The sequence below is a fragment of the Ursus maritimus genome, unplaced genomic scaffold (genome assembly GCF_017311325.1).
Source record: "Ursus maritimus isolate PB19 unplaced genomic scaffold, ASM1731132v1 scaffold_14, whole genome shotgun sequence".
In the NCBI taxonomy this organism is placed as follows: Eukaryota; Metazoa; Chordata; class Mammalia; order Carnivora; family Ursidae; genus Ursus; species Ursus maritimus.
In genome coordinates, this window is record NW_024423786.1 from 40473809 (window position 1) to 40500134 (window position 26326).

At 47.1% G+C, this 26326-nt stretch overlaps 1 protein-coding gene and 1 non-coding gene across 5 annotated transcripts; one reads left to right on the plus strand and one right to left on the minus strand.

Annotated features, from left to right (window-relative positions):
• Window positions 1-441: 441 nt before the first annotated feature.
• CDC25A (cell division cycle 25A) lies at window positions 442-26326 on the plus strand. 4 transcript variants are annotated; one of them, XM_040628882.1, is made up of 15 exons: window positions 442-623; window positions 1638-1711; window positions 2827-2869; window positions 3370-3406; window positions 3843-3944; window positions 5908-6027; window positions 8686-8820; window positions 9422-9496; window positions 13971-14144; window positions 19841-19939; window positions 21412-21474; window positions 21566-21664; window positions 22878-23008; window positions 24926-25037; window positions 25242-26326. In XM_040628882.1, the coding sequence occupies exons 1-15, from the start codon at window positions 454-456 to the stop codon at window positions 25380-25382; spliced, it is 1575 nt and encodes a 524-aa protein (XP_040484816.1). In that variant the 5' UTR covers window positions 442-453; the 3' UTR covers window positions 25383-26326. The 4 variants fall into 4 exon arrangements, with proteins under 4 accessions (XP_040484816.1, XP_040484817.1, XP_040484818.1 ...); XM_040628883.1 differs by having other exon boundaries at window positions 3846-3944; XM_040628884.1 differs by lacking the exon at window positions 5908-6027.
• On the minus strand, window positions 15187-15293 carry LOC121102653. The gene has a single exon (XR_005834771.1). It is a non-coding gene; the product is annotated as a U6 spliceosomal RNA (small nuclear RNA).

Genomic DNA, 26326 nt, shown 5'->3' on the forward strand with positions numbered 1-26326 from the left:
TCCCTAGTGAGCAGCTATTACCGCGAAAGGCCACCTCGGCTGCGACAGCCCGGAAGGGAGGTGAAGGTCCGCTTGGTGCTCTGCGGCCCCGGGTTCGGGCAAGGGGGTGAGAGAAAAACGAAGAGAGTGTGAGCCCTGGCCGCTTTCTCTTCTCGACCCGACGCGTTTGTTTGGATTTAATCTTCAGGTTGCCGGCGCCCGCCCGCCCGCTGGCCTCGCGGGGTGCGGGGGAATCACCCGTGCATGTGGCTGGCGCCTGCCGGGTCTAGACACCCGCCCGTCCGCGCCGCTTGCCCGCGGCAGCCGCGTCTCTGAACCGCGGGGTCGTGTTTGTGTTTGACCCGCGGGCTCCCGCGGCCGGGCGCGCGGCCGAGGCCGGTGCCGGCGGGGCGGGGCGGGCGCGGCGGAGGCGGAGGAAGAGAGAGCGGGAGCCCTGGGAGGCCGGGCGCCGCCATGGAACTGGGCCCAGAGCCCCCGCACCGCCGCCGCCTGCTCTTCGCCTGCAGCCCCCCTCCCGCGCCGCAGCCCGTCGTGAAAGCGCTGTTCGGCGCGCCAGCCTCCGGGGGCCTGTCGCCTGTCACCAACCTGACGGTCACCATGGACCAGCTGCAGGGGCTGGGCAGGTGAGGAGGGACTGGCGAACGGTGCCGCAGGCCGCTGGGCTCCCAGATGGCTGTCGGGGGGGATCCGGCTGGGAAACGGGCCCGGAGCGGGGCGAGACCTGTCCGCCGCTCGTGGGCCGCCCCGCTGAGCTGGGGCCCGCCATGTGCACCCTCCCCCCAGGCGGAATGTTGGGCGGGAGAGGCCGTTCGGACCCTCCAGGGCGGCCCTCAGCCCCGAGCCGGGCCCGGTAGGGGGTGGGGTCGGCCCGGGTTCCCCAGCTTGGCCGCCCCTTTCAGATTGCTTTGTACTCTTCTTCTGCCCCAATCCCAGGAAGCTCTTTGTAATCTACCCCCACGGGGGCAAAGCGGACCCTTTCAGGCGCTCACTTCCACCCTTTGCTGAACCACCTCGAAGGATCTTAGCTTCCTGCGAGCTTTGTTCCTTCTCGACAGAGAGACATGGCATTTTATTTCCTGGCGTATGTGCAAAATCATCTCAATTCCTCAGCCCGTGCACGTTCCTGACGTCCACCCCTGCTTTCCTAAAAGGCCAGGCCTTTTTATTCAACTTTTCATCCTCCCAAGCTCTCTGGACTTTTCCTCATGGCAAAACATGCACCCCACAGTGTTTCTGGTGGAGCTGCTTTTCCCTCAGTTTTGGACGTCCCATTTTCTCTGTAAGCACATGTCTTGTACGTTTTCCAACCTCTGAAAAAAGCAGGAACTTGTCTGATTCGTCTTTCATCCCAGCAGGTACCTAGAACACATGCTCTCGCTTCAGGAAATACTCCAACATCATAGTCCTCTTGTCTGCAGTGTGGCCCAGGCCATGCCTACCCACTCCAGTCTCATCTTTTATATATTCAAGTGCTAACTGGGTGTTTTGGGTGGCTAAATGGGATCTGTGGTGTTGCCTTAGAAGTAAATGGTTGAGAGCAGCCTGGATACTTGCTAACCTCATGGCCTGTCTCCTGTAAGTAACCTTGTGAGTATGTTTTAGAAATTTATAGAAAGAATTCTTTCTCTTGCTTCCAGTGAATATGAACAGCCGCTGGAGGTGAGAAACAGCAGTCTGCAGAGAATGGGCTCCTCTGAGTCAACCGATTCAGGTATTCCTTTAGTCTTCAACATTTATTCTGTTTACTACATGAGGATGAAAACTTGAAATTTGTTGTAATGTGCACTTCACCTAGGAACTTAGTCTGGTGACTAGTTGAGACAGTAAACAAGAGTCATGGCATTCCGTGACAAACACCCTTAAAACAGGGCAAAGAAGGCCCTGTGGTAGCTTATGGAGGAAACAAGTGTCCAGTGTCTGCATGGAGATGGTGTGTGCTTGATCTGGAGGGTGAGTATTTGGGTAAAATGAACCATAACACCAAGATCAGAAAAGCGTATTGGTTGAAACGCAGGGTCAAATTATTGTTTCAGTGAGCCTGCTATGGAGGAAATGGGCCAGTGCATTTTATTCTAATTCATAAATTCATGGTTATATTTGCACAGATGCTTTATGTTAGGGAACTGCAAGAGCAAAGGTCTTAAAATGTAGACTTCTTCAGAACTAGGGGTAGGATGCTTACTTGTGGCAGCACGGCAAATGAGAATATCAGAGCTAACACTTGACTTCCTGCAAAGTTATATGGATATCATGAGGAGAGGTGTGCACTAGGCAGACGCGGGTGGGTCTGGACCATATTGAGAGCAGGGTCTCCTACGCCTTGCTCCCTTTGGTGAGATGAGCACCTTACTTGGTGTTATTTTGTTAAAGGCAATGAACACTTGGCTTGTCATAGGACTGATAAATGTATTTTTCCATACCCCCAAATTACACATACGGTCTGACAAGATAAATTACTTGAAGTCAAAACTATTCCAGAAAACTGGTACCTATTCTTTTCGTGGTCAGAACTCACAGAAAGTTACTGGGTAATCTCTGTCTGAATAACCAACCAGTCATCAAAAGATTATGTTTAATTCTCACATCCTATTCCCTTGATGATATTTGTAAGTAGGGAAATCGGATTGGTAGATACACTATGAAAATGTTAAGACTTGTGCAGATATGAACTTTTCGACAAATAGTGACACCACTTTAATTCTGGCAAAAGTCCAAGCCATGAGTCTTGATTGATGGCTTAAAGAAACAGTACTAGTATTTTTCTTTTGTTTAATGACAAAATGGTGTTTCATGTATTATTTCCTGAGGTTTTATTATTTCCCACAGGCTTCTGTCTGGATTCTCCTGGGCCCTTGGATAGTAAAGAAAAGTATGTATTCACTGGTTTTAAAAGTTTGTGCTTAGGAAAGACTTTTCTTAATGTTTTATTGAAATTCTTAGTGCTCTGGATGGGAACCCTGGATTTAGCTGACCCTAGTAAGACTTGTGGATCCTGTAAATAAGTCTGGTGCCTTTAGGGAATGAGTTGTTTGTGTCAGCCGTCTGTAGGACTTCCCAGCCTTTATTTCAGCTATAAGTTGTGCTTTTCTCTTCGAGTCTTGCCCAACCCTTTACTTCACTCTCTGGCATCATAGACTTAAATGTGTATTTTAAGAGAAGACCTGGGCTTGCCTTTTTTACCTAGAAGCCCAGTAATGTTAGGGGTGCTTGTGAGAACAGGACAGCCTCAGAAATCTGTTCTTCCATCTTGCTTAAAGCGGGGATGTTTGACTGCTCTGTCCCCAAACTATAGACTACACACGGGATCTGCTAATGTGAATACCTGTCTCTTGTTTTATTCTCATTGTTTACCTTCCGATCTATTCGCAGCCTTGAAAACCCCATGAGGAGAATAAGTTTCCTGCCTGTAAGTTAGTTCCCTGGTTTAATCTGTCTGCTTAGCTATCAGTGGGACCTTAATGGTGGACCTTAATGTAGACAGCAAAGACTGGTTTTCCTTAGTCTTGTAAGCGCTCAAAACACCTAAACAGCCTCACCTTCAGTTCTAACTACCAGTTAGATACAGGAAGTATTCTTCTTTTGCAAATGATATTTTAGGGTTGATTTGGCCCCCTAAATCTCTGCTGAGAGGGCTGTAGACCTACCTTGTGAGGTTAGGTGGGAAGCCACGTAGCGGGACCTTCTATCCCATGTTGTGGTAAGGTGGAACCCTGGCCACATTTCTTGGTTACCACCTGCAGTGTGAGGAGCTAAACCCTCATTGCAGTTTTTGTTTTTCTTTTGAACCTGAGTTTCATTGAATTGTCATTTATGTACCTAATGTCTTTCTTTCTTTTTGACAGCAGAAGCTCTTGGGATGTAGCCCAGCTCTGAAGAGGAGCCATTCTGATTCTCTTGACCATGACGTCTTTCAGCTGATGGACCAGGATGAGAACAAGGAAAATGTGAGTGGCATCAATGTGCTAACAGGATAGAGGTAAAGCCACAAGTGTCAGTGGCTTACAGAGAAGTGGCCGGGCTGCTTTCTGGGAGACTAGACCTCCACCAAAGTCATGCATGGTCTTTGCAGGCAGAGAAACCTGGATTTGAATCCTACTTACTAGCTGTGTGACCTTGACCCATTACTTATTCTTCTTCTTTTAAAGATTTTGTTTATTTATTTGACAGAGAGACAGAGAGAGTACAGACGGGGAGTGGGAGGGAGAGGGAGTAGCAGGCTCCCTGCTGAGCAAGGAACCCGACATGGGGCTCAATCCCAGGACCTGGGATCATGACCTGAGCGGAAGTCAGACGCTTAACCAACTAAGCCACCCAGGCACCCCCCGATACTTCTTTGTAGGTCTCTTCATTTCTCTGTAAGATACGAGTAGCAGTAACTTGTAGGGCATTATGGAATTAGAGAAGATAATGTATGTAAAGCATTTAAAATGGTTCCTGGCAGGGAGCAGTTGCTCAAATGATAGCCCTTAGGAGTAATTATATCCATGAATACTTTATCCAGAAGGCCCTGCCTCTTTGTGCTCACCCTGGGATGAGTTGTAAGCTTAGGAAAAGGCTTCTTGGCAATATTTGAAAGCACAGAGTGAACAAGTCTCAGTGAATCACAGAGTAACTGAACTGGTAGCTTAGAGGGTGAGCTTGTGGTGGTCCATCCAAAAGTCCAAGAACACCCTGGCCTGGCTTTTCTCACACCTGCCAGGTGCCTTGCACAGGGCATCCAAAACAGTTCAGTGACTTGGCTCAACTTTTCCAGCCTTCATTCTCACTATATCCTCATGTCAATTTCCTTCCCTTTTCCGTTCCCTGCTAAAATGCCACAGTTTGTAATCCTTATCATCTCCCAGACTTCGTGTAAAACCTACTGCCTCCATAAATTCTCCCAGTGATTCTTAGCAACTTGTGTGTGGTTCTGAGGGAAAATACAGAAGTGAGTTCCCGCCTTAAGTGCCTGGAGCACTGCCTCGGCCTTTGTATACATATATACATATAGTAACTTCTACTGGACACAGGGAAGCTGTACTGATGCCTGGTTTTCCCCTGAGCTTAGCTTTTCCCAGGGTTGCCTGCTTGGAACTTTGTTCTGGAGGGGAAACAGCATAGATGGTAAAGAGCTCTTGTGATCTTAGGCACACCACTTAACCTGTAAGGCCTCGTTTCCTCATCTGTAAAATGGAGGTGATCGGTGATGGTTATATGAGTTAATGCATAGCAAGTACTTAGTGCTGTGTTGGCATGTGAATACTCTGTGATATTAGCTGTTACTGCTCTGAGCACTTCATCACAAGTGAAGTGGCTATTTTAGGTAGGGGGATTATAAGTGCTTCCAAACTTGAAGTAAATGGAATCACACAGAATGTATTCTGTCACTTCTGGCTTTCACTCAACATGTGCGATTCATGTTGTTGAGTGAAACAGTCGTTTTCTTAATTTTCCATTGCTTTGAGTATGGAGTACAATAACTAAGTGGAAAATAATTACCTCCTGTTGGTAGGAAGAAGGCGGAAAATACAAAATCTTCAAACAAATCTAGAGTGAAAAGTTGCGGCTCCCATTCCCAGGCAATTATATTGAAACACTTTGCTTTAGATTTTAGGAAATTGCTGATTTGATTTAGCTTATTAACTCAGTGTTTTGTATACTTGGCTGATATTTATGTTTTTGTCAGGAAATAGTCTTTGTGGTGAGAGAAAAGATGCCGCCTTAGAAGTCAGCTGTTGCCTAAGTCTGTGAAATTCTTAGTGGCACAGATCCGGTGTTGGAGTTAAGCTCAGAAATGGGTAAACCCTTAGTTTGGAAGCAGTTACAAAGGTGAGCAGTGCCTGCTCCCTTGACTGTCTCACCCGAGCTACAGCTAAGGTCATGGTTTTCGTGGACAGTGGAAGATGTCTTGACTCTGCTGTCTTGCAGGAAGCCTTTGAGTTTAAGAAGCCAATAAGACCGGCATCTCGTGGCTGCCTGCATTCTCATGGACTTGAGGAGAGTAAAGATCTCTTCACACAGAGGCAGAACTCTGCCCCAGCTCGGATGGTATGTGCCCTGGCTTTCACAGGGGAGTTCCTGATGGGAACAGAATTAAAGCACCCTCTTTAACCCGGAGTTGAAGACACTACAGTAGCTCTTGTTGTCTTTACCTTGACTTTGTCATTTGAAACTAGACTGTCACATTTTTTGGTGTTTTTGCTGTGTCTGGAGAGCAGACGGGCAGAAGCAGAGTGAGAGATGGTATGTCTGGAATATTGAACTTGAGCAAGGAATATTTGGCCTCGTCAATTCTGGGGAAATAATCTGCGGGCATCCTGGGTCATTCTTCTAAATGTGTGTATGGTGGGGTTATGGGTCTTTTTTAAAACTTGCTCTTTCCAAGTGCCTCCTGAGTGCTAAGAGGCACTTCCCAGAGTGGTTTTGTTCAGAGACAGCACTTAGCTTCTTCCAAAGGTGGTTTATTAAGAACTATTGGATTCCAGTGAACCCACTACCTATGGGCTCCTTGACAATATCTGGGGCCACGTACCCCAGGGTTATTTCTTTGCCAAACAGAGGCGTCACTACTTCCAAAGTTGCCTACTGGCGATCTGACAGCTAGGGCTAGAGAGGCCCAACGAAGTGACCACATTTGGTTTCCAGGTTCTCCTGGGAACTTGCATGTGAAAATACAGCTTTCCAATCTGGCGTGTGGTCTGAGGTTCACCTTCAGCCAGTATCCTTGCTCTGTCTAGCATTTGCACAAAGCACTTCTATATATGTTCTCGTCTTTAATCTTCATAAGCCTGTGAACTAGCTGGAGTTAACCCATTTTACGGATTGGGAAAGGCTGGTGAGGGACGTTGGGTGATCTGCCAAAGGACACAGATAAACAGAAGACCAGGATTTAACAAAATCTGATTCCCAACTACACGGTAATTCTTTAAGTACTGAGTATCCAAAACTAAATATCTTTAGTGTGCCCTTGAAGACCATCGCATCGGGGTTATTGTGGTCACCTGGCCATCCCTCATGATAGGTGACATGTCCGACATTTGCTGTATCACACATGCGCAAGGGATCCCAGAACCTATGTCACAAATACTGGCATTATAATTTTTTTTTTAAGATTTTATTTATTTGTCAGAGAGCACAAGCAGGGGGAGCAGCAGGCAGAGGGAGAAGCAGTCTCCTTGCTGAGGAAGAAGCCTGATGCGGGACTTGATCCCAGGACCCTAGGATCACGATGTGAGCCGAAGGCAGACACTTAACTGAGCCACCCAGGCGTCCCCAAAATACTGGTATTCTAGTGTGAGCCTCAGAGGGTGCTGCCCCACAATAAAGTTACCTGCCCCTTGGTTCTGCTGCCTGGAAACTTGCCAGTGTGCCCAGAGCATGCCCAGGAGCACTTGTGGAGGATCGGAGGCAGCCTGGAACTTCTGTGAGGCAAGCTGGTGCCCGAAGTGGAGGAGGCCAGCTGCAGAAGGGATTCCTCCCTAGGTGGGCAACTGACTCTGAAAACCAGAGGGCAACTTGGGAATTAATGCAGTCCTATTGCAAAGGGATTTGTGTCTCAAGGATTGTCTGTAGGACTTAGGTTGAGACTGCATCCTTACTGTGGGAAAAAATCTCTCTCTGAACATTTTTCCTGGTTTTAGGAAGCACCTGGAAAAGATAGAATTCACTATCAGCAATGTTTGTATTAGTAATGTTCATCTCCAGAATTTTTTTTTTTAAGATTTTACTTATTTATTTGGGAGAGCACAAGCAGGAGGGGAGAGGGTGAGGGAGAGGGAGAAGCAGATTCCCCTCTGAGCGGGGAGCCACATGGGGCTTGATCCCAGGACCCTGAGATCATGACCTGAGCCAAAGGCAGACCCTTAACTGACTGAGTCACCCAGGCACCCCAGTAATGTTTATTTCCGATGGTAGACTTAAGAGTCATCTTTCTAAATTTCCTATATTACATATATATTAGTTTTATGATGAGGGTTCTCCGCCCCAAACAACAACATAGGGTCATCTAGTGAGATACCCTATTTTTACTCCAGGAATGGTTCTCCTAGGAAAGAATGTAGTGGGGAGAGAAGCTTGGGCTTTGGAGTCAAACAGGTGTGCCATGTGATCTTGGTAACCTTTCTTAAGCGTTGGTTTCCTGATTCGTTCAATAAGAAGAAAAGGAGTAACTCCCCTTATGTGTTGTGAGGTTTAAATGGAACCGAACACTTAAGATGATATCATAGAGTCTGGTACACAGTAATTCCTCAGTTAAACACAGCACTTGTCAGTTAAATTCCAGGTCTAACGGACGAAGATAGACTTTGTAGAACCAGGCCACCCTTTACTCTCCCCCTGTCCCACCCCCCCACCAGATTATATCTCTCACCCTTCCTCATTGCAGCAGGTTATCCTACTGTATCGCAACCCGCATGTTGATTCCCGTTCACCGATTACAGTCCTCTGATAAAGCAAACCTTGCCCTCTGTTAGAGGCTCTCCCCAGATCCCACTTGCCTCTGAGAAGAGGTTTTTATGAAGGCTTCCAGGCCTGATTCTACTCAGGACTATGTGTAGACATCAAATCCTTTATCAACTTAGGCTGCATTTTCCTTTGATGAGTAGCTGCCAAAGTTTTACTTACAATAAATCCTCGTAAAATCTAGTGACCCATCCAAGGAAATCCGTTCTGATCAGTTATTAACAAGCTGTGAATTCTGTCTTCCAGCTTTCCTCTAATGAAAGAGATGGCAGCGAGCCAGGGAATTTCGTTCCTCTTTTTATGCCCCAGTCCCCTGTGACAGCTACTTTGTCTGATGAGGATGATGGCTTCATGGACCTTCTTGATGGAGAGAATCTGAAGGTGCTGTGTGTGTGTGTGTGTGTGTGTGTGTGTTCGTTCATGTGTGTGTGTGTGTGTGTGTGTTCGTTCATGTGTTCGCGTTCCCACCTATTCCATTAAGTGCCCTGGAGGAGTCATGTGAGAAAGAACAGCAATCCCCCAGGGCTTTGGGGTGGCTGATATTTTTGTTCTTTTGGTGAGAATTTATTGAGACTCTGCTCCTAGTCTAATTAAATCTGAGGTGGGAGTGGGGCAGTTCTTCAAAAGAAGACACCGAGAGGATCCTTCTTACCCTGAAGGAGCCGACAGTCTATTTTGCACAAGAGACCTGGAACAAGAACAGTGTAGGGCGAGCTGGCGTAAAGCTGGAGAGCCAGAGTCTACCTCCTCACAAACCCTCGGGGCAGGGGGTGGGGGGGGGTGCTCTTAGCTACATGTTCAGATGCCCAGTTTGTGAAATGTGATGCTCTTCTGACCTTAACATACTGGTTAGTGGGAAAGAGGAGCGAACATTAGAGGCTTCCTTATCTAGGCCTGTTTGGTACTCCTCAGGCAGAATCACACCTAGTGCCTTCAAACTGTTAGTCTCTGCTGGATCTTTATTATAGTTTTTCTCTTTTAGAACGATGAAGAGACCCCATCATGCATGGCAAGCCTCTGGACGGCTCCCCTTGTCATGAGAAGAACTACAAACCTTGTAAGTTGTCCCCGTGTGTCTGGAGAGAGGTTCGAGTAATTAGGCCTCTGGGACAGAGTGGACTAGACTAAATGGAAAACTAATCCTTCTGCCCACATCACCACAGGGATCAAAAATAGTTTCATTTGATTCTGTCTTTGGGTTGTATGAGCCTCTCCCTTGACTGGTCACTAGTGTTCTTTGGTGTAAAGCATGCTGTTTCTTTATATTTTCTTTTGTCCTCATTGGTGTGTGAGGAAGTCTGGCTGATAAATATACATGTGGTTCTTGTTTTTATAATTTTTAGTTTATCCCAGCCATTCTCGGCCAAGTTAATGTCCTGTGTGTGTGTGTGTCTGTGTCTGTGTGTTTGTGTGTGCATTAATATCCTTTCTGTACAACTCTGATCTCTCTTACTTTCTAGTTTAAGATCTCAGGAAAATATCTGCTAAATTGAATTCCTCACAAGTGACAGTGATTGATGGCACCTCTGTGTTCTAAGCTGTGGGTGCAGGTACGGGTAGTCTGGGGATTGGCCCTGAATGAGGCTGAGTTCACAGGCTGGGGCCTTGCTTGGCCTCAGAACACACCATCTCCCCTAGGAGCTACTGAGGGACATACTTACATGGGCACTCCGAGCTCTTTAGAGCTCCTGTTTGCAAGGTGTGGAGCTGGCTGTCCTCTGTCCCTGGGTCTCTGGTGCTCCTCTTTCTTGAGCTTGTTTCGTTGTCTTGTCCATGCTTTTCGGCATTTGCACAAAGTCTGCCAAACGTTTGGAACACTGCTTTATCTCTGTTTTCTGCTCAAAGATTCTGTTTTACTTCAGGTATTTTCCATGTGGAGTTTAGGATTATTTCATAGTTTCAGGATGCTGGGAATATTACCCATAGATAATTGAGGTTTTACGTCATTTTTGTTTTTCCATTTCTCCTGTATAGACTCACCCACAGCTCACATGTAGGACAACTGTTTGTGTTTCTTTTGCCTCGGTTAAGCTAGCATTGCCTTTGACCTAGCCAGGCATTGGGTTACAACTGTTAGTGATAGAAGCACATTCTTGGATGACTCCTTCATTGCTCTGGGGTCCGAAAGTGGCCCGTGAAGCTCTACTTCACACATCTGCAGAGTGCTCAGAGCCCCCCTCTGGCCCTCAAGCTTGACCTGCTCTGACAGGTTGTCTGAGTTTGAGAAGGGGCAGGCGGCTTGCTGTGGCCACAACATTTGCTTCAGGCAGGGATTTGAGGCGTCAGTAGATGAACTCAGTCTGTGCTTTCACATCGAGACTTCCCTTCTAGCCAGTGTCCTTCGTTAGCCATTTTTATAGCCTGTGTGTCATCGTCTTGTCCCAGGTAGGGTTTTGCCCCACTGTCATCCTCAGCTACACCTTTGTTTAACTCAGCCCCCATATTAAAACCTCACACCGTAAGCAGTAAGACAGCAAGGAGTGGGTTATTTTTCCACGTCTCCGTCGCGGGGGAGCAGTGGAGTTATGGAGCCCCCGATGTGAAGCAGACAGCAGCTTACCCTGTGTGTGTGGCCTTGTTAAACGCAACGTGTGGCCACGTGTATCCCATCAAACAGGTGGGCCTTGTGGACACTTCAAGGGCAGGAACGTCCATCACGTTGGAAAGAGCCATATGCTGTGAGCAGATCGGGGGCTGATCCCGCAGAGAGGGCATGTTTGCTCAGGGTCTCAGGCTGTGTGGGAACTTGGGGGGCAGGATGTATTGATTCATGAAAAAACAGTTCATCTGAGGAAATAGCGTGTAGCCCTGGGAAGCTGGAGAACGGGGATGTATGGTGAGCAGGGGCAAGGTTGTGACGAATGTCACTTGTCTGCCAGACTAAAGGGTTTAGATGGATTTTCCCAGGGACGCTAGGATTTCATTGAATGTGACTATTAACTGGAAGGGAGGACGGGTCAGTTACAAACAGGGTGATTAGGAGCCGGTTATGACTATTTGGCAAAGTGCTAAAGACTTTTCTGAATTACAGGGAGAAGAGGGAACAGATTGAAGGGATCCTAAATTAGGAATAGTGGTATTTAGAAGTAACAATGATAAAGGAAAAGTCATGAGAATGACCCCGAAGTTGTCAGTGGGAGAGACAGTCTTAAAGTACATCCTCAGTTTTGTTGGCTGTCTTTGTGTGTGTTTAAGTACCTAGTGGGTAAAGAGCCCGCTGTCTCCCATCTTCTCCATAGCATTTGGGATGGTAGAGGTGTGCCCTCAATTTTGCCATCTTAGGTGAGTACAACCAAAGGTCAAGTGGAATCACAGGACTTAGGGATCTCGATTTAGATCCCACCTGGGCTCCCCACAAATGGAGACCTTGAGCGATGCATTTCATCTGTCTGCATGTTTCCCACTTTGTAAAACAAGGAGTCTTGATAGGGGGAAGGGCCACATTTGTTGCTAGCTCTAAATCCAGGTAGTTGGAAAAAGACTTTTCAAGTACGAAGCTTTTAGTCTGAAGATTATATGCTTTTTTTTTTTCCCCCATGTATTTTTTGATCTTTCTCATGTATTTATATTCCATATTATCAAGCACAACACTTGCCAAACAACAGTAACTCATAGATTTCTATCAGTGTCTAGCCTATAGACTTCGGTTTCCATCAGGGATACTTTCAAACAAAGCTAGAAGCGAGGCTATACCCGCACAGGGACACATCCTCTCCTATGGTACAAGTGCCTGGAGAAAATTAGAACTGTCACAGGACAAAATCAGAGCCCCACACCCTTAGGTATACATATAAATTGAAATCCTTACATTTTTAAACTAGCACAGCCCTTGAACTATAAATACGGGACAAATGAGCTATACTCTTGGGACCACTTACAAATTATAGTAGATTAACGTGCATAGCTATGAGGAAATGGGCTATCCCAGTACAAATGCTTTGACTAAATTTACTAGGTCCCTTTGAAAGACAAAAATTATGTACAGAGCAAGGAAGCTTGGGAAATGTCTATCAGTTTTTTTTTTAATTGGATTTTGATTGATTTATTTTTAAAGATTATTTATTTATTTACTAGAGAGATAGCATGCAAGCGACAAGCAGGGGGAGCAGCAGGTGGAAGCAGGCTTTCTGCTGAGCAAGGCGTCCGATGCGGGACTCAATCCCAGGACCCTGGGATCATGACCTGAGCCGAAGGCAGATCCTTAACCAACTGAGCCACCCAGGCACCCCTTAATTGGATTTTTAAATTACCAGTAGAGTTCTGGGGCCCTTCACAGCAAGGACTTGCCTTGCACGGACACTTACTGCAGACTCACAGTTGCTGGGGCTGTATTGGAATTGTGGTTTCTTCCCTGGAGGAGTTCACAGTTCCCTCTGAGACTATTGAAAGCTGTGTATCCTCTTCCCAAAAATGCCTCCAGCTCTTCTAGGTTAAAAAAAAATCTCTGGTCTTGCTTTTCAGAAAACATTCCATTAAAATAAACAGAAAAATTAGGAGAAAATCCTTGGTCTCTGGGAGAGCTGGCATGGGAGTGGCACATTCTGCTGGGGATTAACCAGAATGTTTCAAGGACGTGTGGTCGAAATTTTAGTATCAGCTTGGAAAAAAGCAGTTTACTGGGGTATGAAAGGAGATTCTGCATGGAAGGGAAAGCCGAGCCAAGGCACACACTCGGGAAAGCCGAGTCATAAGCAGGCACATGAGTTTAGACTGTTCCTACCACTGGTCAGAGCAGCTGCCCTATGACTCTGAGAAATTAGTCTTAGAAAGACCAAGTAGAGAGGACTTTTGAACACCATTTTGAAGGCGTTTGCTCCTCTGTGCACCCCTGCTCCTTACAAACTCACACCTTTTGCACTATTTTAACACCTTGGCCCTGTTTTCTAGCATATCTAGCTACCTCTTAACCTTTTCTGGATTTAGGTGGGGTATTAAAAGCTGTTGAGAGCTGCCCAAGCAAGGTGCAAGTTATCAAATAGAGGGAAGGAGGCAAACCAAAAATGTGTTCCCAGCTGGAGGGTAACAGTTATTTGACTCGTAGGACCCTGTGTAGACAGTAAGCTTTTGAGAGCCGATTGTCTTCCTCGTCTCCATATCGTGTCAGCTGTGTACGTGTTCGTTGGACACCAGGTACTCAGTGGCTACTATGTGCCAGGCCCTCCAGGAGTCGCTGGGACTAGAGGAAGGGACAGTGTCTGTTTCCCGATTTAGGGTGAATTTTAAACCATCCCAGGAAGCCCTTGGCCCATCTGCTTTACCATCCAAGTGAGCAGAGGTTTTTGTTTTGGGTTTGGTTTTAAGATTGTTTACTTTAGAGCTCCAGCAACCGGGGAGGGAGGGGCAAAGGGGGAGAGAATCCTGAAGCAGACGCCCCGCTGAGTGCGGAGCCTGACGCAGGGATTCGATCCCAAGACCCTAAGACCATGACCTGCTCTAAAATCCAGAGTCGGCTGCCTAACCGACTGAGCCACCCAGGTGCCCCTCAAGTGAGTAGGTTTTAATGGAAGATGGGTCTCTTTTTTTCCCTGTAGGGCAATCGATGCAAGCTGTTTGACTCTTCTTCCACGTGTAGCTCCATCACCCGGTCAGTGTTAAAAAGACCAGACCGATCTCAAGAGGAGCACCTGCCTGCAAATACGAAGCGGAGAAAGAGCATGGCTGGGGCCAGTCCCGCCGAGGCAGCCAGTCCAGAGAAGCCCCAGGAGGTTGGTTTTGCAGGTGCCTTTTTGCTGTGGGCAAGAATGATACTTGTATTTTTTTATTCTGAAATTTCCATTTGGTTCTTTTTCTTTGCCAAGACTTAACTATTTTCCATGTGTTTCAAGCATGTTCCTAATTGACTATTGAAGCATTTTTAGGATGGCTGCTTTAAGATCCTTACCAGATAATTCCGGCATCTGTGTTGTGGTGTTGGCTTCTATTGATTGTCTTTTCTTGTTCAAGTTGAGATCTTCCTGGTTCTTTCTATGACAAGTGATTTTTCGATTGTATCCTGTGTATTGGGGGTTTATAAGACTCCGGTCTATGTAAATTTTCTCTTTTAGGCCTCTGATACTGTGGGGATGATAGGGGGTGGAAGTTCAGGTTCCCCTACTGGGTGGGGGCGAGCCTCATTATTGCTGGGTGGGAGCGGGAGTTCAAGGTCCCCACTAGGCCTCTGCTGACACCATCCCAGTGGAATGGAGACTGAGCACCTCATTACAGCTGGGCAAGGGATGGATGTGTAAGCTCCCCACTTGCTGACCAGGCATGGTATAGGGCCATCGTTTTTGCCTTGGTGTTTGGCTGCAGTGGTTATATTGTCTAAAAGTTTTCTGTCTTGATAGGCGGCCCTTTTCCTAGTCCTTTGGCTGGGGAGACCGGACTTTCCTTAGGGTTTCTTGTTTCTTTGGGTTTGCTGCATCACTGTCTCCTGGCCTACTTGGATCTGTACATTTCCCAATACTTTAAGTTTGTCTCACAACTGTGTCGTGTTTTCATTGTATTCTAAGTGTTTCAGTTCCATTGTTTTCTTTTAATTCAGACCTATTGTGGCCTAATGAAAGTTTAATTTTTATAAAAGTTTCACCTGTACTCAAAAAAATATGTATCCTCTTTGGTGTCAAGTTTAGCATATCTAATTCTATTAAATCAGTTGCTCGTAGTTTGTTATGGTTTCTTTTCCTGTTATTTTGGAACTTCCTCTATTAATATCACGACCTTTCTATAGGTCGGTACACAAATGTAAATTATTTTTTGTTTGTTTTTTAAAATATGGAACACTTCATGAATTTGAATGTCGTTCTTGCTCAGGGGCCGTGCTGATCTTCTCTGTATCCTTCCAATTTTAGTGTATGTGCTGCCAAAGTGAGCACTGTAAATTATGTTCAAATAGCTGAACGAGAATCCTTGTAATGGATATGCTGTTTTTCTGTTGATTAACATTCAGATTGTTTGTAGTTTTCAAACACTATAAACAATTACAGTATTCGCCGTCCTTGCATGTTCATTTTGGGGAGAATAAGTGGGGTTGTTGAGGCAAGAGCTATGTACATTTTATATTCCCCCCCCATTTATTTATTCTTTTTTTTTTTTTCATTCATTTATTGGGGGGAGGGGCAGAGAGAATCTTCAGCAGGCCTGACACAGGGCTTGATCTCACAGCTCTGAGATCATGACCTAAGCCAAAATAAAAAAATCAAGAGTCGGATGCTTAACCGACTGAGCCACCCAGGCACCCCTACTGTATTCATTTTCTAGAAAGGAATCAGCAATGCACATGCCTGCCAGAGACAGATGAATTGATGACTTTATCCAGAATTTCCTCAGCACTGAATGTTATCATTCCTAGGAGGCTTTTGCTATTTTGATGTCTGAAAAATGGTATCTCGTATCTGTTTCTTGACTCCAGGGGTGATCGAGCGTCTCTTCATTCATTCATTTGTTCATTTAAAGATTTATGTATGTATGTATGTATGTATTGAGAGAGCGAGAGCGAGCAGAGCAAGTGAGAGAGAACACGAGTGGGGAGGAGGGGCAGAGAGAGAGGGCGAAGTAGGCTCCCCACTGGGCAGGGAGTCCAATGTGGGCCTTGATCCCAGGACCGTGGGATCATGACCTGAGCCGAAGGCAGACACTCAACTGACTGAGCCACCCAGGCGTCCTTCATCCCTTCACTTCTTATTGACCATTAGCCATTTCTGTAGGTGAGTGACTTGTCATGGTTCTCTGGGCATAAATCCTATGCGCCTTTGCAATATTTATTCCATGAACTAAAGCCTTCAAAACGTTATTGCATCCTAGCTATGATTACTCCATTTTTATTAATTTGTTTATGTATTTTGGCTTGTATTCATAGATTTCCTCATTTTAAAACTATTCTTGCTTCGTGAAATGTCGTGTTTGGCTTATTTAGAATTGCTTTTATTTATACGCGTTTTTCCTTCATTATACTGTCCTTATATCATCAGATTTTGGTATTAAGGTTTGGTATTAAGCACTGTAAAATAAACTGGAGAACTGCCCATGTTTTCTGTAGCATGAAAAGGTTTGAGTAACCACTAGTTGTCTTAAAAGGTGAGCTAGAGGGGCACCTGGGTGGCTCAGTCGGTTAAGCGTCTGCCTTCGGCTCAAGTCATGATCCCAGGAGTCCTGGGATAGAGTCCTGCATCGGGCTCTGTGCTCAGTGGGGAGTCTGCTTCTCCCTCTCCTTTGCCTCTCCCCCCGCCCCGTTTGTGCTCTCTCTCCCTCTCACTCTCAAATAAATAGATAAAATATTAAAAAAAAAAAAAAAAAGTCAGCTAGATGGCAGCCATGAAAATACCTAGGCCTGGTGTCTTACATTTTATAATCTGTTTTGGTTACCTAATACTTGATGAGGATTTTACTTTTTCTAATTAAAAGTGGAATTCTAGGGGCGCCTGGGTGGCTCAGTCGTTAAGCGTCTGCCTTCGGCTCAGGGCGTGATCCCGGCGTTCTGGGATCGAGCCCCACATCAGGCTCCTCTGCTGGGAGCCGGCTTCTTCCTCTCCCACTCCCCCTGCTTGTGTTCCCTCTCTCACTGCCTGTCTCTCTCTGTCAAATAAATAAATAAAATAAAATCTTTAAAAAAAAAAAAGGTGGAATTCTAGGGGCGCCTGGGTGGCTCAGTTGGCTAAACGTCTGACTCTTAATTTCGCTCAGGTCGTGATCTCAGGGTCGGGAGATGGAGCCCCATGACGGGCTCTGCACTGGACATGGTGCCTGCTTGAGATTCTTTCTCCCTCTCCCTCTGTACTGCCCCCTCAAAAAAAAAAAAAAAAAAAGGAATTCTAGACTAAAGGGCAGGAACATTTATAAGACTTTGCATTTTATACATGCCAACAAGTTGCCTTCCAGAAAGCTTCTAGTTTATTTATCATCAATATTCAGGAATATTCATTTCCTTGTACTCTTGCTATACTAGGGATTTATCTTTTTATTTTCTTAATATCGCTTCTAATTAAAAAAAATTTTTTTTTAAATAGAGAAAGGGTAGGGGATAGAGGAAGAGGGAGAGAGAATCTTAAGCAGGTGGGGCTTATCTCACAACCCTGAGATTACGATCTGAGCCGAAATCAAGTCAAATGCTTAACCAACTAAGCCACCTAGGTGCCCCAATATTATTTCTAATTGTCTCCTAAATGCATTTCCAGTTTGTTCAAATCTGGGTTGAAATAAGGTCTCTGCATCGCAGTTGGTCGCTGGATCTCTTATTACTTGGGCTCCTGTGCTCCATCTTTTTGTTTTCTTCTTGAAATTTATTGGTTGAAGAACTCAGGCCAGTTGTCTTGTAGAAGTTCCCATGGCCCTATGGGATCTTCTAACATTGACTTCTATCCTCTGTATTGCCCGTAAACCCTTGATCAGATTGGGGTTCCATTTCTTTGGCATGACTCTTTCCTGGGTGATTTGTTCACTTTGATCAGGCAGCACGCTGCTGGACAGCCATTGATGATTGTTGCCTAGATTTCATTTAACCAAGGTTTCAAAAAGCGATCCTGCAGGTCCATTGTTCTTCGTTTATTCGCAGAATGTTCCTACAAAGAGAAACCTCTACTCATCAAACTCTTTGGTCACCCTTGGGAAAGGCAAAATGAATGCTGGATCTCTTTAAAGTGAACATACCCCCATAAATACCAACTATGACCAAGAAAGAGCACTAGCCGTAGCGCAGAGCCCCTCCTGTGCTTCCCCGTCAGTAACACTGATCTGAACTCAGCCGCTGTAGCTGCGTTTTGCCTGTGTTTGAACCTGGTCTCCTTGGAGTCCTACGTATTAGTTTCTGTTTCCTAATAGTCATTCTTCTTGGTCCTAGATTTTCCTCTCTGTATTGCTAATCCAAGTTATTGCCCATTTTTCTACTGGATTATCTCTTTATGGGAGTGCTCTGTGTACTGAGAGATGAATCTTTTATTGAAAGATTGTATATCTTCCCACTCTGGCTTGCCTTTTCTCTTAATATTGTTCTTTTGATGAACAGAATTTCTTGATTTTTAAATGTATTTCAATTAATCAATCTTATTTATGTTTAATGCTCTTTGTGTCCTGCTTTAGAAATCCTTACCTCCCCATGACTAGCCCTTTTGACATGGCCTTACTAGTCTGGTAGGTTCCTTGCCACTATCAGAAGGCATTCCAGGTTTATCTTTTACATTTCTTGTCCCAACCTGGAGTCAATCGCTTCTTCAAAAAGCTATGGTTTCTTTTCTTTTTTTTCTTTTAAGATTTTATTTTTAAGTAATCTCTACACTCTACACGGGGCTCGAACTTAAAACCCCTAGATCAAGAGTCACACACTCCACTGACCGAGCCAGCCAGGCACCCTCAAGCCCTGGTTTCTTTTAGTGGGAAATAGTATTTAGAGACCACAGTGTCCTTTAGGAATGCTCCTTGTACCTCTAGAGCTTCTCAGTTGGATAGAACTAAAAAATATTTATTTTAGACTTAGCCTTAATTTTATTTATTTATTTATTTATTAAAGATTTTATTTATTTATTTGACAGAGAGAGAGACAGCCAGTGAGAGAGGGAACACAAGCAGGGGGAGTGGGAGAGGAAGAAGCAGGCTCCCAGCAGAGGAGCCTGATGCGGGGCTGGATCCCAGAACGCTGGGATCCTGCCCTGAGCCGAAGGCAGATGCTTAATGACTGAGCCACCCACGCAGGCGCCCCTAGGCTTAGCCTTAATTTTAATTCCCCTTTTTATTTTATTTTATTTTTTATTTTATTTTATTTTATTTTTATTTATTTATTTATTTTTAAGATTATTTATTTATTCGACAGAGACAGCCAGCAGAGAGGGAACACAAGCAGGGGAGTGGGAGAGGAAGAAGCAGGTTTATAGCTGAAAGAGTTTGATGTGGGGCTCGATCCCAGAACGCCAGGATCACGCCCTGAGCCGAAGGCAGACGCCCAACCGCTGTGCTACCCAGGTGCCCCCTAATTCCCCTTTTTAAAAACGGTAGGGAGGGGTACCTGGGTGGCTCAGTCAGTTAAGCGTCTGCCTTCCACTCAGATCATGCACCCAGGGTTCTGGGTTCAAGCCCCATATTGGGCTCTTTGCTCAGCAGGGAGCCTGCTTCTCCCTCTGCCTCTGCCTGCTGCTTCCCCTACTTGTGCGCACACGCTCTCTCAAATAAATAAAATCTTTTAAAATAATTTGAAAAGGGAAGAAGAAAAACTTAGTTTCAGAACATTTCGTTTAGACACTGAAATAATAGTAGACCTAGTCAGTGACCCACATTCTCTTTTTCATTCTAGATTCAGTCAAAGAAAGAAAATATTTTATTTGTTAAATACAGGCATTTACATGTCACTCTCCTCCTGGTGACATGTTCTAGGTGAATGTTTTCAAAAGTCCTATTCAGAACACTGGCCTCATTTTCTACCTTTGATTTGTTCCAGATTCTACATCACTCTTTATCCCTGGCATCTTCCCCAAAGGGGACCATTGAGAACATTTTGGATAATGACCCAAGGGACCTTATAGGAGACTTCTCCAAGGTAATTCTAAGCAGACGCAAGGAGAGCTGCCCTGGCTATGTGATTTGGGCTTTGGGATGTTTCCTAGAACCCCCCTCAGCCTTTCTTCCTCCCTGGGGTGACTCTTGCAATGCCCCCAAGAGGACACAGTTTGAAGTTTTTAAAGATAAGGAAACAGACTCATGATCTGATGTATCTTGGTCTCTCTGGGACTGTCGACCTTACTTGTACTGATCAGACAAACTAAGAAGCCACTCACCAGCCACCTCGACTCCAACCCAAAGGCCAGGCTCTTTGGGAACTGTGTTTCTGATTATAAAAATAGTAATGCCATAAACTATAAAGAAGCAAGAATAAACCTGTAGCCTCACTACACGACTGTGTATCAAAAGGTTATCTTAGAAGATCCTAAGTTGATGAATTTCTCTGTTGTCCAGAGAAGCACAGCATTTGAGGGAGAAGGCCCTCAGGGAAGTGCAGAGGAAGATCTGCTGATGATGGCCTGATACGTACGGATTTGCTGAGTGGAGGAGTTGGCTGCCTTTGGGCTGTGGTGAAATACAAGGGTGGGACAGAGAGCGTGTAGCTTGTCTAGCCACTCAGGACACGAAGGCTACCAGCTCAATTTCTTATTCATTAGTTTAGCTGACATTTGTTGAAGCACTTACCTGTTACGTGTTAGGCAAAGATTCCAATTCCAGTATGAGACCCAGTTCCTTCCCTCAAAAAACTCTCATGTGGTAAGACCTGCCATGCCATGGACCGCACGGTGAATGGAAGTGAAGGTCGGTGCAGTGTGAGCAGGCTGGGAGAAATAAAGGGGGCTTGTCTCACCTAGAAAATTGGGGAAGGTGTGGGTCTGGGCCATATTTCATATTTCAGCCAGGTGAGTTTTGAAGGAATAGGGACACATAAGGGGGTTGAAAATAGGAGACAACTCTATCTGAAGGGAAGAGCGAGCAAGACTGGGTGTGTCCTTGTTGGTGGAACCTTCCACTTGAATTGAAGCTTTTGGTTATATTTGTCATAATGACCTTGCAAATGGCCATGGGGATGGGTGAGCTCTTGATTCAGCCAGTTGCCCTAATGAGTAATTGCTGATGTGCCTGTCTCTCCCCTCAAGGCCAGGCCAGGTCTCATTTTTCCCATCTCCAATGCCTGACACCATGTTCCTTAAAATCTGGCTACTGAGATGAAGGTTCCTGACAAGTAGGAGGAAGGAAATTACCTGAAGTTTCTGTAGTTACATCTGGCTTACTAGCTAGCTGACCTTGGATAGGGTGCCCAGCTTCACATTCGAGAATGAGGATGAGTGCCTTATAGGTATGTGTGAAGATGAGATGTCCGGGTGTTCATGAAGGGCCTAGAGGAGTAGCCAGACGGTTCTTTTAAGGTTTGCGTGTAAAGCTGCCTCTTACCAGGCGGGCTAGCGGTATAAATGTCGTATTTACAGGCCTCGAGACTTGCTAAGTATCTTTTTAAACTTTTTACAGGGTTATCTCTTTCATACAGTTGCTGGGAAGCATCAGGATTTAAAATACATCTCTCCAGAAATTGTAAGTCACCTTTTTGGATCCTGCCACCCCTGCGATACAACTAGTTGTTCCTGGCAGCCAAAGTTGATTCTCCTGGGCTTTCTGTCCACAGATGGCATCTGTTTTAAATGGCAAATTTGCCAACCTCATTAAAGAATTTGTTATCATTGACTGCCGGTACCCATATGAATATGAGGGTGGCCACATCAAGGTATGTTCCTGAGGCTTGCTGGCGAGTCCTGCTGTTGTGGGAGGCATAGAAGGATCCCTGACAGGATCCGTGATTTTTTTTTTCTTTATTAAGATTTTATTTATTTATTTGAGAGAGAGCACGAGCAGAGGGAGAGGGAGAAGCAGGCTCCCTGCTCAGCAGGGAGCCCGATGCAGGATTCCATCCCAGGACCCTGGGATCATGACCTGAGCCGAAGGCAGACACTTAACCGACTGAGCCACCCGGCTGCCCCATGGATGTGTGATTTGAAAAGGTGGAGGGGTGGTTAGGGTGCTGGGTGGCTTAGTTGGGTACATGTCCAACTCTTGATCTCAGCTCAGGTCTTGATCTCGGGGTGGTGAGTTCAATCCCTGCATTGGGCTCCACACTGGGCATGGAGCCTACTTTAAAAAAATAAATAAAAATTAGGGGCGCCTGGGTGGCACAGCAGTTGAGCGTCTGCCTTCAGCTCAGGGCGTGATCCCGGTGTTCTGGGATCGAGCCCCACATCAGGCTCCTCTGCTGGGAGCCTGCTTCTTCCTCTCCCACTCCCCCTGCTTGTGTTCCCTCTCTCGCTGGCTGTCTCTATCTCTGTCAAATAAATAAATAAAATCTTTTTAAAAATAAATAAATAAATAAATAAATAAATAAATAAATAAATAAATAAAAAGTAAAATAAAGGGGGTGGGTGGTGACACCTGGCTGCTTACTAGCTCACATGCTGGTTATGAGAATTTTTTAAAAGAGGCGTTGATTCCTGGTGCACTGAAGAACATTCCCTGGCCCACACTACTCCACCGCATCATAGAGCAAATGCTCCCTGAGCTAGGCCTCACACCGTCACCACCAAGGGCATTTCTAGGTGGTCCTCCCTGATTCCTATACCAGGCTTAGCGATGCCTCGAAGTCTATAGTTGAATTAAGCTGCAGGGTGGAGGGCGGGTGTTGGGACACGGTTTCCCAGGAAGAAAGTAACCGGTTGTGCCAACTTTAACCAATAAGATACTATTAAAATATAGTAAAGAGGTACATTAAATACAACATTAGTGTTTGCCACAGGCTCCGCGGCTTTTGAAAGTCCCAAACTCCTAAATACCAGTCATGTCCCCATAGTCATAACAGAAGATGAGGTGCCCAATTAAAGATGACTCTCAGAGTCCCTGTCCGCAAGGATGGCACGCACAGGTGCCAAGAGTGTCTGGTGCCCCCACAGGGTGCGGTGAACTTGCACATGGAAGAGGAGGTTGAGGACTTCTTACTCAAGAAGCCCATCGTACCTACTGATGGCAAGCGCGTCATTGTCGTGTTCCACTGCGAGTTCTCTTCTGAGCGAGGCCCTCGCATGTGAGTGCTGCGTGCCGCTGGGCCGCGGGGCACAGGCCCACGGTAACTGGGGGGGTGTGGCGGGGGGCGGCTCACACTCGGTGTGCTTCAGCACGACGCGCACCCTCTCACCTCCCAAGTCATTTCCATACCTTAGCCTGCAAACATGTAAATGTTTGCTCTTGTGAAAGTTCAGATGCATGCGTGGCAGATGTTTTCCCAAATTCTTAACTATTAAGCAGTCATTTGATTTGATGAACAGCTTCCTTGAGTGTGGTGTTTTTATAGCCTTGACCTAGCAGTTTCTGTTGCCAAGGGCTTTGGGCCTTCTCCAGCCGGGCGCTGTCTCTGATGCTAGTGTGGTCCGTGCTGGGAGGACAGAGGGACAGCTAGGGAGAGGGAGGGGTGGGTGCGGTTTTGACTGGGGTCAGCCCAGGTAGACTTTTCATAGGCCCACAGGCCTGGATCCTGGCGCAGCCTTTTCATTTTGAACCAGTTCGAAAGTCAGGTCACATGGGGGCACGTGGGTGGCGCCGTCGGTTAAAAGTCCAACTTTTGGCTCAAGTCATGTACTCAGGGTCATGAGATCAACCCTGTGTTGGGCTCCATGCTCAGTGGGGAGTCTGCTTGAGATTATCTCCCTGCCTCTGCCATGCCCCCTCGCACCACACATATACTCACTCAAAAAAATAAATCTCTTTTAAAAAAACTTTTTTTAAATTTATTTATTTGAGAGAGAGCTTGCGCAGGACTGGGGAGGAGGGAGAGGGAGAAGCAAACTCCCCACTGAGCAGGGTACCCAATGCGGGCCTCGATCTCAGGACCCTGAGATCATGACCTGAGCCGAAGGCAGACGCTTCACTGACTGAGCCGCCCAGATGCCCCTAAATAAATAAATTAAAAAAAAAAGGTCAGGCTGTTTTGCCGCGTTAGCACACACACACCTACAGTGGGAACTTGTCCCCCCACCTGCCTCCCGAGGACAGGGACTTGCCCTGCGTTTAGCACAAAACCGTGACCACAGGAAGAGGTAGGATTTGAGCGGGGACTCATGTTCCTTCCCGAGTGGGGTTACTCATTCAGCCTCAGGTACTTACTGTTGCCTCTCACGTGCTAGTGTTCTGCTTACTGCGGGGAACAGCAAAACGTAGGAGAACTAAAACCCCTGCCTTCACACAGCTTGCATTCCGAGCGGGCGGGAGCAGACAAATACTGATAAAAAATAGGTCAACCATTCGGTGTGTTAGAAGGTGCTTCGGAGAGAAATAAGATGAGAGGTGGGTGCTCCCAGGCAGGTTGCAGGAACAGCAAGGGGGCCCAAGTGGCTGGAGTACAGAGAAGGAGAGGAACGGGGGTGGGGTACCACGCAGTGGGCCACTGTAAGGACTGGCTTTTGTACCAGGGACTGAGAGGTCAGGAGCCATGGCCAGGTGAGGTTATTAGTAAGAGTATTTGGTATTCAGTCCACGCAGAGGGTGCAAGTAGGTGCGCCGAGGCCGGAGCCAGCTCGGCCTATTTAAAAGCCACAGGAAGAAAGCCGCCGGCTTACATAGGAAGTCAGGGAGGGACCCCGGTGGTGGAGGAGGCTGGGGGGCAGTGGTATGCCAAGGGTGGAGACTGCAGCGGGAAGCTGGCTCAGAAGCAGTCACTTCACATGGGTGCCGGTGGTGGCAGTGAGGATGCTGGGCAGGGGCCACAGGGTAGGGCTGTTTAACTTGGAGGAAGGACCGTTTGAGAGAGACCGTCTCCCTTCCACTACCTGTGAACTTCCTAAAGATCGCGTGTGGCCGGGAGCTCACAGCTCAACACGGACCGTTTCCGAGAATGACCGGGAAGCCGTGTGTGAGCAGCTCTCCCGCCGCCCGCCGCCCCCCGTGTGGTCTCGTGTTGCTCTGTCGGAAGAGCTCACCTTGCTTTGGCCTGCCTGCTCCTTGATAGGTGCCGGTACGTGAGAGAGCGAGATCGGCTTGGTAACGAGTATCCCAAGCTGCACTACCCCGAGCTGTATGTCCTGAAGGGCGGGTACAAGGAGTTCTTCCTGAAATGCCAGGTAAGGAGAAGTCTCTGGAGAGCATGGTGCCCCGCTCACCCAGGTTGGACAGTCCGATCTGTCTGGGGGTCATGGCTGTGTCTCGTCCACGGTCTGGGGACCTGCCCTGCGCCAAGAAGGGCCCCGCCTTGCGAGCCCAGATGGGGGGAGCCGGCTTCCGCGCGTGAGGCAGGGGCCCCTCATCTCGTCCTCTCCCGTGTGCAGTCTCACTGTGAGCCCCCCGGCTACCGGCCCATGCACCACGAGGACTTCAAAGAAGACCTGAAGAAGTTCCGCACCAAGAGCCGGACCTGGGCCGGGGAAAAGAGCAAAAGGGAGATGTACAGCCGTCTGAAGAAGCTGTGAGGGCGGCGGCGCCGACAGCAGCGGCTTCTGAGCCTCCCTCCGCACCTCCCCCTTCCCTCTTTGCTGCAGAGAAGCTGGAGCAAGGGGGCCAGCCGCGTGCGTGACCTACGGAGAGGGCACCTGGGGCTGCCGCGCCTTCCTGTGCGCCCGCGCTCCTGGGCTTGGAGTGTCCTGCCGGCCGCGCCTCTTCCGTCCCTGTAAGACGTTCTCCTTCTGCCACGGGCCTGGCTGCCAAGGCCGCCACTTGCCACAGCACCGTTCTGAGCACGGAGTCACGGAGTCACGAAGTTCTGACTTCTCACGCCCACCCCGCCCCTGCTGCCGGACAGACCACCTGGGGCCTTGCTGGGCACTGTCTTCTCCCGAGGGGAGGGGTAGGAGAGTGGGAGAGAAGTGACAGAAGCGGAAATGCTGCTGGCCAAATACCAAAGACAGCCTGGGAAGGGAATGCTCTCGGTGGGATAACCCGTATCTTTAATTTATTCAACTTCATCAATCACTTTAATTTTTTTTTTTTTTAAATAACTCCTGGAGACTTTTATTTAACTGCTTCTTTAAGTCATAATACTGCCATTCTGGGTAGGGTTTTATCATCCCAGGGACTACCTCTGCTTTAAAAAAAAAAAAAAAAGAATGGGGGAGAAGAGGCAAACTTGTGTGGAGGGACAGAGCTAGGAGCTCGGTCACCCCCAGGAGGCACTGTGGTACTGGGGCTGCTGCTATTTAGAGCCAAGGACTGAGGTACTGGTAGGAGCAGGCACTGGACTCAGGCTTGGCTACAGGACATAAGCTAAACCTCCCAGACCTACCTCGAAGGCCACTGAGATCTGGGGGGGGGGGTGACCCTGCTCTCCTTCACCCCGGTTCCCTGGGACACTGGCTGGCATAGGAGTCCCAGTCAGGAAAGCACTTCGGGCAGCTTCCATTGGGCCACCCCCAGGTCA